At 34.5% G+C, this 19,716-nt stretch overlaps 1 protein-coding gene across 5 annotated transcripts in view; it reads left to right on the top strand.

Annotated features, from left to right (window-relative positions):
• LOC150103910 (uncharacterized) overlaps positions 1-19,716 on the top strand; it is a 589,709-nt gene that overhangs the window by 531,251 nt on the left and 38,742 nt on the right. For all 5 annotated transcript variants that reach the window (XM_090397176.1, XM_090397175.1, XM_090397178.1 and 2 more), the window contains exon 23: positions 10,255-10,344. In XM_090397176.1, the coding sequence (XP_090253302.1) occupies positions 10,255-10,344 (90 nt within the window). The remainder of the gene's footprint in view (positions 1-10,254; positions 10,345-19,716) is intronic.

Here is a 19,716-nt window from a genome sequence, read left to right as displayed (position 1 = left end):
CACCACTGTATATGTAAAATCTCTCATGATAAGTGACTTCGTAACTTATCACGTTCAGCTTAATGTATTTTTCAATTTAGGAGAATGCGCTCAGAAAATTGTTAAATTTTGAATGAAATTATATTTTCTAATATTATTGTATTCAGCCTGTATTAAAAATAATGTGGTGCATGTGTCATCAAATAAGTCTAATAAGTAATGTTAAATAAGTAAGTCTTATACTAAAATTAGTGAAGATTTCTGAGAATTGCTATAACTGGAAATTTCAAAGACCCACGAAGAAGGATGTCATATATCCAGAGGTTAGTATGTGACCAAATTCGAGAGATGCACACAAAGGGAGGTCTGGGCCTATATAAGGCAGCTCTCCAGAAAGGAATTAATTTAATGGTTTCCTATCTCTTCCCTTTCTTGAAATCACCATCACACAAGATTTCGTTGTTGGGAATTGAAGGGGAAGTGTTGTTTGTCATCTACCTAGATCGCCGTCATATGAGAAATGTGTCGAGTCATTGTGGAAGGAAGGAAATGTACATCGCTGTGATGTTAAGGATCCAGTAAGGAAAGGTACAGTTGACTACCCAAACAAGGAAGAAATTTAGTGGGAAAACAGGAACAAGTCAGTAAGTGGAAAGAAAGACAAGAAGAGGACTTACATGTGTACAGGAGTTTGTGAGAGACTGTCTGCTGAACAAATATTATAAGTAGTTGTACTGAGCAAGAGCATATGTGAGATGTTATATTTGAATTAGGCTTGACCAAGGTATATCCTATACTCAAGCATGAAAAATAAGATATAGTAGAAATAAATATATGGTGGCAGTTCATAGCTTAAGTCAGTCGACCATTAATTATAGTTAAGTAAAAGAAGATATAAAGGCAAAGCAGGGTAGTGGAAGTGTGTAGTATAACAAAAGGTGCAGTCAACAAGAAAACTGAACGTATTTACATATAGATCATTTACACTATTTTTATTTATATGGTGTTGTTTCTTGTGTATTTTAATACCTTGTTTTTTATTTATGTTTTATAAACTTTTTTACTGTTTTTTTTTCAATTTTTAATTGATCATTTCTACAACTACTTTTTATTCATTACATATACTTTTCTATATCTGCTTATTTCACATTTTACTACTTTTTAACTGATGTACTGGTATGATTATATACTGGCACAGTGTGACCACAGTCCAGCCAGCAGTACTGCAATAATTTAATCATTTTAATTTTGCTTTGGTTGTTGAAATCTTTGACATATTCATGGTATCATCTCTTTTCCAATTCATTCATTTAAAAGTTGACCGCCGTAATGTTAAAAAATTTTGTGATCCCCGGGCCAACTTCTTTTTATTTTACAAATTGCTGAAAGTAACATAAAATAATCATATTTTATAATTTTTTTTATCTATTTCATGCAGCTAAATAGATTTGTTAAGTGCAAATCATGTGTGCACCGCACGGCCTGAGAAAAATTTTTTTACTGACTGGGCCGAGCGGTGCACATAACATTCGCACTTATGTTATCACACAAGGTCAAGCTTGCATATCTATAATGCTTATGCACAGTTATATGCATTCAGTGTTTTGTCCAGTGGAATAAATTTGTTATAGTGATAAATATTGTTATAAATTGCCCTAATATGGGAGACTACGAAAAAGAACGTCATTTAGAAGCCTTGATAAATGAAGTTCTATCTGATGACGAACCATACGAGTATTTGTCGGACAGTTACAACGGAAGTGATCTTTGTTCTGTGTTTCAGATTCTGATTCTCTCATTGCTAGAAAGAGAATAGAAGTATCTACAACTAGTAATACCGAAGTTTTCACTCCTAGTACATCTCAGTTTACTGCTGCTCATTCTGTAGAACAAACAATTGATGATGTTAAAAGAAATCTGCATTTGACTAATGGTTCTTCCTCAGATGACAGATGAAATACTTAGAAATGTGAATTCAACTGACCTACAATGGAATGAAATTACAGGTGATAATCTAAAACGTTTTCAGTTTGTGGATAATAATTTTGGAATAAAACAAAATGTATTTGAAGAAATGCACGATAAACAGACTTCTTTTTTATGTTTGTTGATGAAGGACTGCTGGACCTAATGGTGCAAGAAACTAACAGATATGCTCTTCAAAAACTCAGTAAGACAATTTTACCAAAAGCAAGGATAAGAAAGTGGAAAAACACAAATCCCAATCAAATGAAGATATTTTTGGGTCTGCAAATTTGGTTCGGTTTAGCAGATGCCAAAATTAGAATGTTATTGGTCGAATAACATTCTCTATTCTACAGAAATCAAACAAGTTATGTCAAGGAATCGGTTCGATCTTCTCAGTAACTGGCACTTCACAGACAACGAGGGTGGAAATACTTCTGAAAGACTTTATAAAATTACACCTCTCATAAATCATATAAGAAAAAATTTCCAGAAAATAATGATGCCTTTGAATAATATTTGCATAGATGAAACTTTAGTTCCTTTCCGAAGTCGTCTTGCCTTTCGTCAATACATCAAGAATAAATGACAAATTTGGCATAAAACTATTCAAATTGTGTATTGAAGATGGATATACATATGATTTCAAGATATACTGCATTCCAGAAAAGACCAATACTACTAATAGTGTTCCAACTTCAATTGTTATGGGACTTTATGAGAATCTACTTGACAATGGACTCACAATATTTGTAGATAATTATTATACCATTATTGAATCAGCACACAAACTTTTGAATAGACAAACACACCTTGTAGGCACTTTGAGAAAAATTCGAAAGGGAATTCCACAGGATGTTACCCAGAAGAAATTGAAAAAGGGCAAAATAATTGGTAAAGAAAGTGACACATGGGTGGTGGTAATAAAATGGTGTGATAAACGTTAGTGCTTATGTTATCAACAAAACACACAAACAAAATGAAATCCCTTACAGCAAGTAATGGTAATAAAGTGCAAAAGCCGGAAGCTATTATGGACTATAACAAAAGCAAAAGTTTTATGATTTATCCGATCAGGTAAAAGCCTATACTTCTTGTCTTCGAAGACACATTTATAATGACATATATTATAAATAAATATTTAGCACCATTGTTATTGTTTTATTCAACATTAGAAATTGGCCTAAATCAGGTAAAAATAAAACCCCTATGATAGGTCACCTGTTGTACATGTAGTTGAAATTCTACTGCGCTAACTATATAAACCTGTTTATCAGGCCCCACATTTCCATCACCCATAAGCATTTCATTTAGATATGAATCACGGGTGAACTACATGGCCTGAAAGAAAAATCTTTATGCGAATCAAATATGATTCACGCAACGCATTGAAAAAATGTTGTGTGAATCATATTTGATTCATACGGCAGTCAACGTGTTAAATCTCCAGCTATAACAATCACCTCTGTTAGTTTTATTTTATCTAGAGTTTCTTCTAATTCTTTATAAAATGTGATTTCTGCTTCTTGTTTCTCTTCTTCAGGACTGTAAAAACTTATGAAATTTGCTTCAATATAGTATGTAAGCTGTCATGTTTGTTAAAAATTAAAGATGGAAACTTGTACTTATGGGAAGTAAATTTATTAGATGTAAACTTTCCATAAAATATGAGATGCAAAATTTGTGTTCCATTGTTAATGTACTGAAGATACTTAGGCAAAAATTTCACATCTGATAAATTTACTTCCAATAAGTTTAAGTTTCCATCTTTAATAGTTTTATATACTTCATCATCAAATTCCTGCCATGTACCCTCAAGGGGTGTACAGGATATGATAGTACTACATGAAAAATTTACATCATTACTAACTCCCTATCTACAATTTTCCTCCAGATCAGTCTGTTACTTGTCAAGACTCCAATATTATCAGATCTTATATTTCTGTTGTCTAAGGCACTTTGTACCTTATCAATCCACCTATAACTTGGTCTTCCTCTGAGTCGTTTTCATGCCAACTTGGCAGAGAACACTTGTTTTGCCAATCTTTCCTCGCCCATTCTGTTTAAATGACCATACCACCTGAGATTAGTTCTGCTAACTCATTCCTGGATGCTGACAATGTCAAGTTCTTTCCTAATATCTTCATTTTTAATATGATATTGCCATTGATGCCATCTGTTCACGCCTCTAATCTTTCTCAGGATTCTCATATCTGTGGTCTCTGGTCTTTGGTCAAGTGTTTTACTTCTGACCTAGCTCTCAGATCCATAAGTTAACACTGTCTTGTATTGCTAATTTAGTATTCCGACTAATTTCTCCCTTATTCCATATGAATTTATTCAATTGGCTTCCTACTATACCCCAGCTTTATTGATTCTGTTGTCTATTTCCATATTTAATTTACCATCTTCACTAAAAATCGTGCCTAAGTAGATGAAATGTTTTACTTGTTCCACAAGTTCTCCGTTCACAATGCAGTTGACATTTTCAATGATTCTGCCTATTTTCATTGTCTTTGTCTTTTTATTGCTGACCTTCATACCATATCTATTATAATAGTTTTACATACTTATGAAATTTATTATATCCCCTTTTATCTTTAATCATATGAATGATTCTTTCTGATATGTAGCTACATTCTTTAGTTTTGCCCTTTCTTCCTCACTCCACTGTGTGTGTGTGTATGCATTACATACTATAGTTTTGTATTTTATACATTCCTTTCTTTCTAGTCTCAGATAATGCTATTGTTTTAATATTAATTTCTTTAATTACTTCATCTTATTTTTGATTAAATGATCTTGAATTGCTAGTTTCTATTTTTAAATCATATCCATTTTTTAGTTTTTGATTTCCTTATTCTGGATCCAGCTGTTTCCTATGATCAGTCTGGTTACTGTCTTCTTTGCTTCTTTGAGCAAGACACTTTTACATCTTGAAGTAGGCTGCTAATCTTGGTCTCTCTCAATGTCCCCATTGTTAGTTAGGCATAGTGATATGTCATATATAATACAAGACGATACAGGTAATATGCAATTTTTTTTTTAATTTCCAAAAAAAAAATTGATATGACCATATTTAGTCATTTACTATATCTTTAATATTTTAGTTTCTGCTCTCTCTTAGTTAACAGAAGTTACTTTTTGCCCATTTTGTTTTATGCAGCAGAGACATGGAGACTAACCAAAAGAGACATAACATACAAACAATGGAAGTTAAAGTTTTAAAGAAAATGTTGGCAAAAACAAGGAAAACTAGAATAAGAAATGGTACATTTAGGAATAGTTTGGGACTAGAAAGTGTTTGAAGAAATGCTTATGAAATATTGCTTAAAGTGGTTTGAGCATATAATGACAAGTTTCAAAAGAATACCAAGAGGAAAGTATGAAACAAAATTAGAAGGGAAGAGACCAAGAGGAAGTCAACAGAAAAGATAGAGATACCAGATTTAGATCTAGAAAAAAAGAACAGTGTTCATGCAGAAAGAATTTGGGAGGATAGAAAGAAATGGAGATCTTTGATCTGTCTTACCTGACAATTTCTGTTGAAACAATTGTAGATAAAGAAAAATCAGAAAGAGTATTAAATAATTTAAATTAAAAGTTAATAATTATTCTTTAATTTACATGATTACTCAGTGTCGAATTTTCCAACATATTAATGCAGATGTTTTCGTGTTACAATTTGCAGTGATAATTTATAATACATCTATTTGGGTAACAGTGTTTTCTTTAAATATCTGACACATGTGAATCTTCTGCACCCCATGTCCTAATTTGACTTATTTTATGAATTTTCAGTTAGTGAACATCAACTTTTTCTTTTTATTACTTTTTGTGATATTGATACATTATCACTTTTTTGATGGATATTCCCTAGAACCAAAGAAGAAAGACTTAGTCTTCCCCCCCCCCCCCCCATAGTAAACGTCTGAAGCCTATCATCACTGCTGTTCTAATGGAAATTTACCATAACAAACTATTCCATTTCATCAGTTTTATATAGTAAAGACAAAGTCTTTTGGTTCGAAAGACCTGGGTTCAATTCTCATCCATGACATGAGGAACCTTTCTGAAAAATTTAAAGTCATTAGGAATCTTTCACTAAAAAACACATGTACTAACCACAGTAATGACTATTTAATTCGTAAATATTTCATCCCAAGTATCTTGGAACATCATCAGTACAGTAGTTCAAACAATACTAGGAATAACATACAGTTAGGGCACATGATTACAATCTCAATATGCGTGCAGTAACATGTTAAAGAAGTAAATTAAATATAACTGGAAAAAAAAAAAAAAAAATATATATATATATATATATATATATATAAAGATTATTTTACACAATTTTATATGACAATTTCCCATACTTTAGGAATAGTAAGAATTGTTGCGGTTTAAATTTGGTTTGTGTAGTAGGGCTTCAGCACTTTCTTTATATAAACGTTCATATTTATATAAAGATCTGTGTAAAAGTTTCGATTTCTCCCAATGGATCCTTATGGTTTGGATTTTCAACTCCGTGTTTGGAGAGACCAGATTTCTGTGGTTTGAAAAGACGAATGTGGTTTTGATGTTCCGAGATGCGTTTCTGAACAGACCTACCTGTCTGACCAAAGTAAGACAATTTGCAGGAGCATGGGATTTCATAAATGCCAGGTAACATCAGAGGTGAGAGTTTGTCCTTACGAAAAGGTAACAAGTTATAGATTTGGTTGATAGGTTTGTAAGTAGTGGCAAAATTGTATTTCTTCATAATTTTTGAAAGATGTTCGGAGATGCCTTTGATGTAAGATGCGGACTACTTCTTGTCTGGGTTGATTTGTGGGAAGGTGACTGATGATTTTTTGAGTTGTTTTAAGATTATATCCATGTAGTATGGCTGTATTTTTGATTATTTCTAGTTCTTGGTTTAGAGAATCTTCAGAGGAGCAGAATTTGTGTGCTCTGGAAACTAGTGATTTAATGATGTCAAATTTCTGAGATGGATGATGAGCGGAAGAATTGTGAATATAGCAACAAAATGTAGGCTTGCGATAGACAGACATGGCGATGGAACAGTCTTCTTTTCTTTGAATGTGTAAATCCAGAAAGGAGATACCCTGTGGAGATTCTTTTTCTAGCGTAAAGTTGATGCAAAGGTGAAGAAGGTTTATTTTATCTAAAAACAGTTGTAATTCCTGTTCGGGATGATCCCAGACTACAAAATCATCGACATATTGTAACCAAATTTTTGGTTTGGGTTCAAAAATGAATATTTTTTTTTCCTCAAGGTGTTCTAGAAACAGGTTTTTGCTAATTTGGTGATAAAGGAGATCCCATTGCTGTTCCTTCTTCTTGCTTGTAAGTTTGACCTTTCCAGGTGAAGTAACCGGATATAATAACAAATTTGAATAATTCAACTATATCAGAGGAAATTTTTTGAGTTAATAATTCTACTGTTTCTTTGTGGGGAATGTTCGTGAAGAGGGAGACAATGTCGAAGCTAATTAACAAATCAGTTTTTAACAGTTGAATGTCTTTTATTTTTGCATGAAACTGTGGAATTTTTGATTGAAGAGGCTGAGTGGCCTATGTGAGAATGGAGAAGGTTAGATGAGAATCTTGATAACTTGCAAGTTGGACTGCTGATAGAATCTATGACATGTCTGAGAGGAACATTTACGAAGCTTAGGTAAGCCATAAATTCTGGGAAGTCTAGCATTGTATGTCTTGAGTTTTTTAATTGTTTCTTCATCTAAGGAGGAGGTTTCATCAAGTAACTTGTTTAATTTCCTGAGTTGACGTTTTTTAGGATCATAATCCAGTTTGGTGTAAGTATTATGATCTCTGAGTAATAAATTAATTTTTTGGTCATATGAATTGGTATCAAGAACCACAGTGGTATTTCCTTTGTCAGCTCTGGTAATGATTATATTTTTATTACGTTTTAAGGATGTAAGAGCTTTCAATTCTGATGGCGGGATATTTAAGTCTGAAGGTTTGGTCGTAGATTATTTTGCTACCTCGAAACGAAGTCTGTTGGCTTCAGTACTGGAAAGGTGGCAGATGTTTCTCTTTATTTTATGTATGAAATCTAAATATGGAAAACATTTTGATGAAATCGCAAATTTATGACCTCTTGCTAGAACATTTAATTCATCTGTTGTTAGTGGACAGTTAGATAAATTGACTACCCATTTTTCCTTTGGTAATTTGTTAGTAATCTTTTTTGATCGATTTAGTAGATTAAGGTATTTATTATGAAGATTATAAGATTATTATTGCTTTTATCAAAAGCTTTTTTCCCCGAATTCTTTGAGACAATAATAATCAATTGTAGCAGATCTTGATTTAACGTATTTGATAAGTCTGTTTCTAGTTCTGTAATTTTTAAATTATTTATTGCCAATTCATGCTTAGAAACTCGTAACTGATTGAGTAGTAAGGAATGGCTTGCTTTCTGATATATTTTATGGGCACCTGGAGATTTGATGACTTATTTCAGGTTTGCAAAAGTTGGAATGAGATTATCATGTCTGCACTTTTTTAAAAAAGAGATTCTAGCACGTAGCTTACCCTGTTTTATTTGAAGTTTGCCTAGTAAGTTGGTCTTCTGCGCTGTCAGTTCCCCGTGAAGGAATAAGATGTTTTTATGTAACGAAACCTGTGGTGAATTCATCGCTAAAAAACACACGTAATGTTTGTTCCCCCCCCCCCCCATTACTAACCACAGTAATGGGGGGGGAGGAATCTTTATCTGGTCTCTTTCGACTAAAGGTGAGTTAGCCAGTCTCAAATGGATGCAGAGGGGGTTTTTTTTGTCCCTCAGAACAGGCAAACCAGCCTGTTAACACACACTACAGTCATAAAATACATGCTTAATCCCTCACTAGGACGGCTCAACCAGTCCTAAGGAATGATCGAGGAATGGGGAGAACCCCATACATTTTTTTTAAAAAATCAGGAAATATTTATAAACATGGAATAGAATTCATTCTTAAAAATTATGGAGACAACTAAGTGTTATAGTAAAACTTCAGTTTAATATAAACCCCAACATTTCAACCTTCATATCAAGGTTATCATTTGGAGTAGAATATATGGAATACAATTACAGTGTGCATTTTAAATCACATGCTGTAATTCTTAAATTTTAAAAGTGATATAAAATTTAAAATGCATATTGTAATTCTTAAAAATATAAATAAAATAAATCCTCAGTAACTTAATCACTTATTTTTGAAATTTGAAGTGTGATATCTGTCAGATGTCCTAAGAATCTTGAAAGGCTTCATCTTAATATCAAAAATTGTTAAAAGAAGGTGATTACCTTAAGTGACCAAGAACAGAAATTACTTTTGCCTCGTTATGTCACTTACCTGACATGAGTTCTCTCAAGGAATCTATATTTGTTATTTTTAGTGTTTTTAATTAAATGTTTCACTTGCTTAACAATTGTTTTATCAGCTTTCATCATATACCAAAGAAGGTCATGTTTAAAAGTCACATATTTTTCATAAGTGAACTGTCAGTGAGTGTGAATTGTAATTATTAGAATAAAATACTTTAAAAGGACATGTTGGCACTGCAAAAGTTTAAAAGAAAGAATAATAAATGTATGTTCCTTGCATATTTTCTAAGTGTACAATATCTGCCTTGGAAACTTTAAAAATTCAGCAGTTACTGAGAGAGTTTACAAAAATGCATAACTTTTACAGAGCTAATTCAAGTGTTGCATAATTCTAAGACATGAAGTTTACCTTTTATTAGTATTTTGAAGGTTGCAAATGCCAATGTTGTTTACCTTTAAACCCATGATCAGTCGATGTTCTTATACTATGAATTTGTTATTCATTAGCTTCATTCAAAACATCCATAATTCAACCCAAGTTAGCACAGATTAAATAATGGATGTTTTATTCAGCATTAAAAATACTACACTGATCCTTAATATGAGAGTCTTGTTAACTCTAACTATATTACTGTTGTTAGGTGACCTCCTAAACGAGACCAAACACTCATTGTGCAAGGTGCACTACTCCACTACACACACATACACATAACTCGCCATCTGTCCTACTTAATCTTCCAACAACACAGTGACACTACTACTATCAACACACAACTCCTTTTGCTGCCCACCACCAATAGTATTTTTTGTTTGTATATAAACAAAACTACATATAAATTTCCTTGTTCAAAATCCTGCACTTTTGAAATTATAAGTTTGAGATTTTTGATTTGATTTTAAGATTCAGTGTCTTATTCAGAAACATCTTAAGTAATATGTTCGTCAATGTTTATCTTATTCATTGCTTTCAGACTGTGGAGCTGAGAGAGGAACTCATTACTGTTCGGTGTCAGTTAACTGCACAAACCAAAGAACTTCAACAGGCTCTAGATAAAGTAATGGTATGTAATACAGAACTGATTTTTATTATTAAGTACAAAAATATTTAGGCTGTTATGGATTACATCCAGCAACTTAGAATTAAGTTAAGGCTTTTCTATTATTTGAGAGGCTAACAATATCTGTATGCTGTGCTTAAAACTTTTGATAGCAACCTTTGAGATTCTGTTGTTTTACCCACCTCTTCCTCAGTGATCTTTACTCCTGACTGCAAATCACATCCATAATTTTGCTGATGACAATACTTGTGCTTCTTCATTTTAATGTAGTTAACTGCCATCTGTTTTTGTCTCTATTCTTTGATCAAATGTTTTATTTCTAACCCGGCATCTCAGATGCATAAGTTAAAACTGGGGTTACTGCTCTCTTGTTATATGGCTAGTTTAATATTTTCTTTAATTTCTCTGTGATTCCATATAAATTTATTCAGTTGATTTTCCATCATTCCTGCTTTGCTTATTCTATTTTCATATTTCTGTTAATTTGTCATCTTTGCTAAAAATTGTTCTTAAATATCTGTAAAAACTTTATTTGTTCTACACTCACTATTTAGGGTGCTGCTATTCTTGCCAGTTTTCATAGTCTTTGTCTTTTTGCTGATTTTTATGCCAAATTTGTTACATTAGTTATGCAATTTAATTAAGGAATCCGCAAAGTGGTTGGGATTTTTTTTTAAAATACAAGCTCATCTAGAGCAGGCTTTTACAAACATCAATGCACCAGGTGGGATTCGAACTCACAACCCCTTAGTTGAAGAGCAGGTATGCTATCCACTTGGCCAACCTGGCTAGTTTTATTTAATAATATAACATAATCTGTATAAAACAGCTGAGATTCAAATCTCCAATTTGTGGCAAATAAACTATAAACCAAACCAAATCCAATTTGATATGTAATTTTATGATCTATAATGTGATCTATCTAAATGATAAATGAGTGCAGACTGTGTGCACCATCTTTCCCCTGAATGTTGCAAATGTCTGCTGACATTTGCAACTTAAATATAGACTATGTATCCTTATATTGATGTTCCATTTGTTTCTATATAATGATACCATTTTCAAATTGACACCTTGTATGCTTTTTTCAGATCTACAATGCTTAAATTCAGATCATTGTTGTAAAAAATCATGGTAAAAAGAACAGGCCTGGAAGGTGGCTCAATTGGTAAGAACATAAACTACAGTATGAGCAGAAATTAGCAAATGAGGCATGCCAATACTATTGTGAATTCTCTGGAACATTCCCTTAAAACATGTGGTGGTATCATCATATCCTATCACCTTAATGACATGAAGCTTATTTATTTCCTTGCATACCTCCTTCTCACTCAAAATTAAGCCATCCTCTCCTATTTCCTCTACACTTGAGTTTCTCATGATTTGACCCTGATAAGAATGAAAAATCTGTATAAATTGTTCGCTGAATACCTCAGCTGTTTCTTCTACTTGCCACATATCTAAAAAACTTTCTAGGAGTTTTCTTGGCCTGATTTGCTAATTTTTGTTTGTAGTTTATATTCTTTCCAACTGAACCACCTTCCAGGCCTGTTCTTTATACTCATGTAATGGATTGCTACCATTATTCATTTTGTGCTGCCACCATAGTATCTTCTCTTCCAGATTTCACAGGATTGCCAGGATCAATTTTAACTTTAAGCCAAATAGTGAATGGGAGGTATGCAAGAATAAATAAGCTTCATGTCAATAGGGCGATAAGATTTGATGATATATCACCACATGTCTTAAGGGAATGTTCCAGGGAAATAGCAATAGTACTGGCATGCCTCATTTGCTAATTTCTGCTCATACTGTAGTTTTGCTGTTCTGGGGGGGAGCATACAAGTGGGGATTGCACCACAATCTAGAGATTGGCAAAACTGAGAATTGCTTCCAGTACACTACTTTTGCTATTTAATCAATCCTATAAAACTGAAATATTTCATAAATCTAATTTTCCAGTAAAATGTGTGTATGTGTGTGAAAATAATAGTTGGGGCAGAATATGGCAACAATCACACAACTGAGGCAGCAGTTATATAGTATAACCGGGAAGACCAAGAAAACAGCGACATGAAACTAGAACAACTACTTGACCTAACTCTAAGATTCAATAGCAAGAAAAGAAGAAGGCTACTATTTCTCTAATGCCAAGGTTTGCAAAGTGCAGAGCATCTACCATGTGTGGTGTCTTACCACAACTGTGATTTGATAATAGCATGTATTGTAATATATTTCAGTGTAGTAGTACTATGTGGCTTTTATTTGTAAGTACATATTGATAGTAGATTTTAAAAGTATTGTAATAACCTGGTGTCATATAAGGTTATAGTATCTGTGTTTTGTTTTTTTTTATTTTAATTTAAAATATCTATATATGCTTTATTTTCTGTGCATGTTTTGTCTGTGTTACAAAAATTACAATTTAATTGAATGAAATACATTATTACATTAAATATTTGCACTAATGATTTTATGATGAGTGATGGGGCAAGTTTTTTCTTTACTAATGGTTTCATTACTAAAATTGGAAACTAGTACTCTTGTGTAACTCTAGCATCTTTGGTAAGTATCTTTCCCTTACTGCACAAGTTTCCAAAATTCAAAGTCAAACTGCAAATTAATTAAATATTTTGATCTGTATAATATGTTTAACTAAACAAATTTGTAATTCCCACTGCGTATTTTGTCTAACTGTGCATTAGAATAAAGGCTACAATGGCTACTGAAAACATTAAAAAGGAAAGCAGTGTGCATATATAAATCACACTGGAACATCCTGAATTGTCATCCTCACAAAAAAATAAACAATATAGATCCTCACTATAGGGAATTCACTGTAGATAGTGTTTGCTATAGTAAGAAATGTCTATATATTAAAATAAGTAGGAGACAGCATTACACCACACATTTTATTTGTGTATGGACTGTGTTCCTTGGTCATATCCTCTATCAATTTTCAATAATAGTCAGATTTGGCCTTCAACATAATCAGTTGTATATATAGTTATAGGTTACACTGGTCTGACCCATGTCTGACATCCCTGTTCATTCCAAAGTGCAACACCTCTGACATTATCCAGAAGTGTTGTATATTCATCACCCTTCATCCTTTCAAATTTCCAAGATTATACCAAGAGCAACAGCTCCAGACCATTATACTGTAATATTTAGTTTTTTATTATTTGAATTTAATTATTATTTATGTTAAACTGCGCCAATTGTAATATATAGTTGTTGTTGTTGTTGTTTTTATTGCGTTACCTTTTACTCTAAGTGTTTCCCCTCTTACTTCATTATTTTTGTGGTTGCTTGAGCTTGTACAAAATGTCTACATACTCTAATCTCTAACTCATGTATCACACTATTAACTTTTGCCCTTTTGTAATCTATTTGCTTACTTCCCCCCTTTCAAGGCTGTAAAGTATAGTCTCACTGTCTATTATTCAAATATATTAATCCTTAAAAATTTATTTTTGTTAACGACTGTGCCATTAAGGATCATGTAAAAGAATTTTCTATCTTTCCTTTACATACAAAAGAATATTTTAGCTAATATTTTAGTGTAATAACTCTTAAATCAGTTCTATTTCAAGCAACTCTGAATTACTCAGTCATGGCTGTTACTTTACTTAGGTTACACATGTTTGAATTATTTTTATGAGACAGTGCATTGGCTAACAAAGATCAGGCAAGCTATTAACACAACCAAACATGTTTATTTTAACTTAGACAGTTTATATTATTATTATTATTATTTCGGGCAACTCCAAGGACAAGGAGTCAACAGACTCATCGAGGGAGGCCCTAACATTATGTCAAGAACAACTATTCGACGTTCACACAGTATCTATCATACCTTGCCTTGAACTCATTCACGGTCATAGCACCCACAACAGACTCTGGCAGCTTATTCCACTCATTCACCACTCTCCAAGTAAAAAACCTAGCTCTAACACCCCTGCTAACCACATTCTTGCCCTGCTTCCATGTATCGCCCCTAGTCCTGCCACCAGTCCTATTCTCAAAAATATCTTCTGGATTAATCTTATAGAAACCCTTCAGTAATTTGAATGTCTCAATCATATCACCCCTTTTCCACCTATCCACCAATTTTTGCAACCCACAAATCTTCAACCTGTTCTCATAAGGTTCATTCCACAGACCTGCTATCATCTTGGTCACTCGTCTCTGGATCCTTTCCACCTCCTCCCCATCAAGAAGAAACCCTGGTACCCATATCTGGGCACAGTAGTCTAGATGGGGGTCTTATCAAGGTTTTCGATACAGAGGAACAATAACTTCTTTGTCTCTGCTCGTTAAAGTATTTTTCAGAAACCAAGTGATTTGATGAGCTGATTTAGCCACTTTTGCGATGTGCCCCCTAAACTTCAACTCCCTATCCACCAACACTCCCAAATCCCTGGCTTCATCAATCTCCTGGAGTACGGTTCCACCGATGTGATATACTGCTGCTAATCTTTTCACCCCAAAATGCATAACCTTGCACTTTGCCACATTAAATTGACATCCATTTTCCTTAGCACAGTCCTCCAAACTATCCAAATCATCTTGCAAAATTTTGACATCCTGTGCACTCCAATTGCTCTACCCAACTTTGCATCATCAGCAAGCAAGTGAATACTTCCCCTCCGATCCTTTCCTATATCGGTAATGAACAAATTGAAAAGTAGTGGTCCAAGAACAGAACCCTGTGGCACACCACTAGTCATAAGCCGTCTTTTGGACTCAACTCCTGAATAAACCACTCTCTGGTATCTCTCCATCAAACACCCTCCTATCCATCTCACCAACCCTATATCCATCCCCATCTGCTCCAGTTTACTGATTAGAGTTCCATGTGGTATCCTGTCAAAGGCCTTGGCAAGGTCCAGTAGAATCGCTGTAAACCCATTACCCTTTTCCAGTTCAGCCGTCACTGTGTTATAAAACATGAGCAAGTTACTGAGGCATGATCTACCCTTCACAAAACCATGTTGTCCCCCATACAGTATCCCATTTTCATCTATCCAATCCTGTATTCTTCTCTTGACTAATTTCTCCAAGACCTTGACAACGATTCCTGATATGCTAATCGGTCGGTAATTTACAACAGCATTCTTGGAACCTCCTTTATGCAGTGGAACTATTTTCACCTCTTTCCACCCCCTCGGGACTAACCCAGACCCGAGACTCAAATTAAACAAAATGGTCAAGGGTACTGACAATTCTTTAGCCGCTTCACATAACACAAGCTGGTATACCATCCAATCCCACAGATGTATTGACATTGAGGTTTGGCAATAGACTACTCACCTCCACTTCATTCACTACAATTACCGTATAATCTATCGGTTCATTCATTTCTGCAATGTCACCGCCTAGATGATATATTCTTGCAAAGTGCTCGCACAGTAATTTAACTATATCAACTGATTCGGTTACTTCCCTACCATCAGCATTCTTTAAAATCATTGTGCCATATACATTTTTCCTTTTACTTGCAACATATCGAAAAAACTGTTTGGGATTCTCTTTAGCCTGTATGGCCAATGTTCTTTCGTAATCCTTTTTTGCTTTTCTTACCACACTCGTTACCCTTCTGGCCTGCGCTTTATACCGTTCATGTGCCTGCCGGTCACCTTTCTCCTTAAATTCTCTCCATAGTTGTTTCTTTTTTTGCAGCTCAAGCTTAATGGTGTTATTTATCCATTTAACCCCTACTTGATTTATTATTCGGACTCTAGGTAAACAGTCAGCCATTGTTTCATGCAAACACTTCTTAACTGCCTCCCATGCGCTATCAACTTCTAGTCCTTGCAGTTGTACATGCCATGGCACTGAACCAGTCAAACTCCTAAGCTTGTCATACTTACCAGCCCGATAATTCACATGTACCCTGTCTTAATTGTAAATTCCACACCTTTAGCCACCTCCCAAGTCCAGCCTGTGATCACTCTCACCAATTGGTGGCAACGTGGTCATATTCGTTACAGTCAAGCACTCTCTAACCCCTAGTATTTTCCATTACATGCTTTTGCAGATAGTTATCCCTTAATAACTGTATAAAATCCAATTCCTTCCTCCCATGTGTCCTCTTCTCCTTCCAATCAATGTTACCATAGTTGAAATCTCCCATAATAATTACCCCTCCTTCTACTCATTTCTTCTATTTTCTTATGCATTCTATCTCCACCATCTATTCCATCACCTGGTCTATAGCAGCACCCAACTGTATATTTTGTTCTGCTAGTTTCAATCTCACACCAAATACCCTCAAATGTGCTCTTTTCTCTATCCTGCAGTTCCACTTCTATTCTCCTTGGCTGTAGCTCATCAGCTATCATCAATAACACTCCTCTCCCATTTTATTCTCTCTGTCACTGAACACACCATATCCCTCACATTCAATCCCACTAGCTGTGTCATCTTCTGTCAGCCATGTTTCACTAATGCCAATAACCTGTGGTCTGGAAGTGCCAACCAACGCCAAAAATTCTTCCTTCTTGTTCCTAATACTTATGGCATTAGTGTACATGAATTGCAGAAGCCTATTTGTCCCATCTGTATTTTGATGCCTACTAACTATCCCATTCTGATTTGTTGTCTTTCGTACTCGCTCGGGCATATTACACACATTCACATACTCATCTGTCTCCCTAAAGTCTGCATATCTACTTACTCCCCCTCCCCCCAATAACTCTAGTTTCCCTGATTCTGCACATCCACTTCCACTACATTAGATAACACCTTTTCAAGTCTCTGTACACCAAATCCATTCGAATGTAAACCATCCATTTTATATAAATCCTTTCACCAATCGAATTCATTCTACACATCCACAAATTCCACACCACTCATCCTGCATAATTCATGCATAAAGTCATTAGCGATTTTGGCCCTCTTTCTATACTCTTCACTGTCATACCGCAGCAACAGACTCGCCATCCTTACTCTCTCACTCTTCTCTTTTGCTACCTGAAGCAATTCCTTCACATCCTCACTCATAGCCTCTTTGTTTCCTTTCAAATCTTTTGTACCTGCTATCACTGTCAATTCTTTCACCCGCTGCTTTTGCATTCTAATTGACTCGCTTACATTCTTAACGTTCGCACTAGGTTGGTACGATTTTGTTAAACTCTCAACTAACACCCCTCTTACTAAGGAATCTCCATACAACACTCGCTCTTTCATTTTGTTTACACTCACTATCATACCTTTATTTTTTCTATCATACAGCTGCCGATTTGCCCTTTGTTTCACTCTGCGTAATAGCGTGATCTCACTCATTGCGTCAGTGTCATCATTTTTATTCTACGATGATTCATTCAATTGTTCTGTATGTTTACCTTCATTCATTCTCACTTTCGACTCCACTCTCACAGCTATCAGGTACTACCTCGCAAATATCACCATTCATACCTTGCATATCACTGTTATCGAGATTCTCACTTTCAACAACGATATCACTCACACGACCTGAAACACTCTTTAAATCCTCACATTCTTTACACTTTTTGCACACATTCACTCCACTATCGTTGTTTAACCAGACTCCAAACGCTCTCCTCATTGCATACATTTCACAAACAGTACACTGAATCAAATCCTTTAAGTTAAACTTTTTTAGACAAATATGGCAACCTGGACACCATCTTTGTATTCCTCTTTATGGGAGCCATGTGCACAGATAATCGTATCTATCAATTTACTATTAAAATACTCAAAAAAAACACACAAAAATCACCCAGACACACTAAAATACTAAAAGTAAACGATACTATGTAAATACTATGCAAATTCTCCAATTTTTACTCAAAATATCACTTACCTGTTCAGGAGCTATCCACAAACACTACACACCATATACAAAAGTAAATTCTCCAGATTCTCCACACATTCATTAGAACAATTCACTTAAAGCATTAGACAAAGAAATTATTCACACTCAACTTATTAAACACATGGATAGATTTTAGCACACATAACCTGTGTAATATAGAATACTGTAGCTCAAGATTACAGTATTCTATATTACATTCAAACAGACGTTCGGCTTTCTGACCTCTTCAAACACATTATACCGTTAGTTAAATAGAATTAACATCAATCATCTGTAACACAATCTGGGCTATTAACATTAAGCAATCTACTTACATGGTCTCTATATCATTGTACAGTCCTGAATCCAAAAAAGGTTAAGGGTAAATTCCACTGGTTCCTTTCTTATTCTTGTGCTACGGCTGTGGTCAGGCACTATCTGGCGGTTGTTGTCTTGCAAATTCCTTCCTTGTAACTTTAATGCATTTTTTTCATCAATGTTGGGAACTTCATCAGCTGCAACAAATCAGCGTGCACTTGGATCGGTACATTCTTCGAAGAATTTCATGGAAGGATATCTTGTAATACTGCCAGCAAACTCCCCATGATCTCCAGAAACTACTGCTCGCGGGATCGCAACTCCTCGGAAAGCCGGTCACAGGCACAAAAACTGAGAGAGCCCCCGAGCCTAAATCTCTGCCTTTTATATCATATCCAAAAAATTCCCGGATTTTCTCGAAGCACCCTTATCACCCCACTTGCGTTAGGTTTTGGCGAAACTCGTAATCCGTTGACCTTCAGTTCACTAACCTAATCCTGTCTGAGCTTTTTAGTTACAATTGCTTGTGGTTCTACATTCAGTTATTTTAATCTTATATTACAAAATTATTATACATTAAACAGGTTTCATGGTGAAAAATATTCCTATTTTTCACCACAAGAGATTTTACGATACCTTTGCCATCAGATTTCACAGTTGCTATGACAGTTATAAGGTATCCCTTAAGCATTTATCACACCCTCACATATCCATCAAATCAGAAAAGAAAATAGCATGATTTGCCACTCCATATTATGAACTTTCTAATGCTTCACTAACCATTTTTGTTCTTTGACACCGTAATCCATGCATTTGATTGCAGTCTATGATGTTTAACTTATATATGTAATTGTTGTTTCAGTGATACATCTGTGGACAAGGTTTAACAGATTAACGCAATAACATAGTGAAAAGTATGAATAATATGTTTAATAGCCAAATATTTCAACTTGAAAATTATAGGTCATCATCACTGGCATCAGGCAGTTTAAACCCAAGGTAGCTCATAAATCATCATCATCATCATCAAATTCCTGCCATGTAATCTCAAGGGGTGTACAGGATATGACAGTACTACATTAAAAAATTACATCATTACTAACTTCCTATCTACAATTTTCCTCCAAATCAGTCTGTTACTTGTCAAGACTCCAACATTATCAGATCTTATATTTCTATCGTCTAAGGCACTTTGTACCGTATCAATCCACCTATATCTTGGTCTTCCTCTGGGT

This window comes from Typopeltis vanoorti, chromosome 8, assembly GCF_054136105.1.
Source record: "Typopeltis vanoorti isolate ZY-2024b chromosome 8, IOZ_Tvanoo_1.0, whole genome shotgun sequence".
In the NCBI taxonomy this organism is placed as follows: Eukaryota; Metazoa; Arthropoda; class Arachnida; order Uropygi; family Thelyphonidae; genus Typopeltis; species Typopeltis vanoorti.
This window is presented reverse-complemented; position numbering and strand designations above follow the sequence as displayed.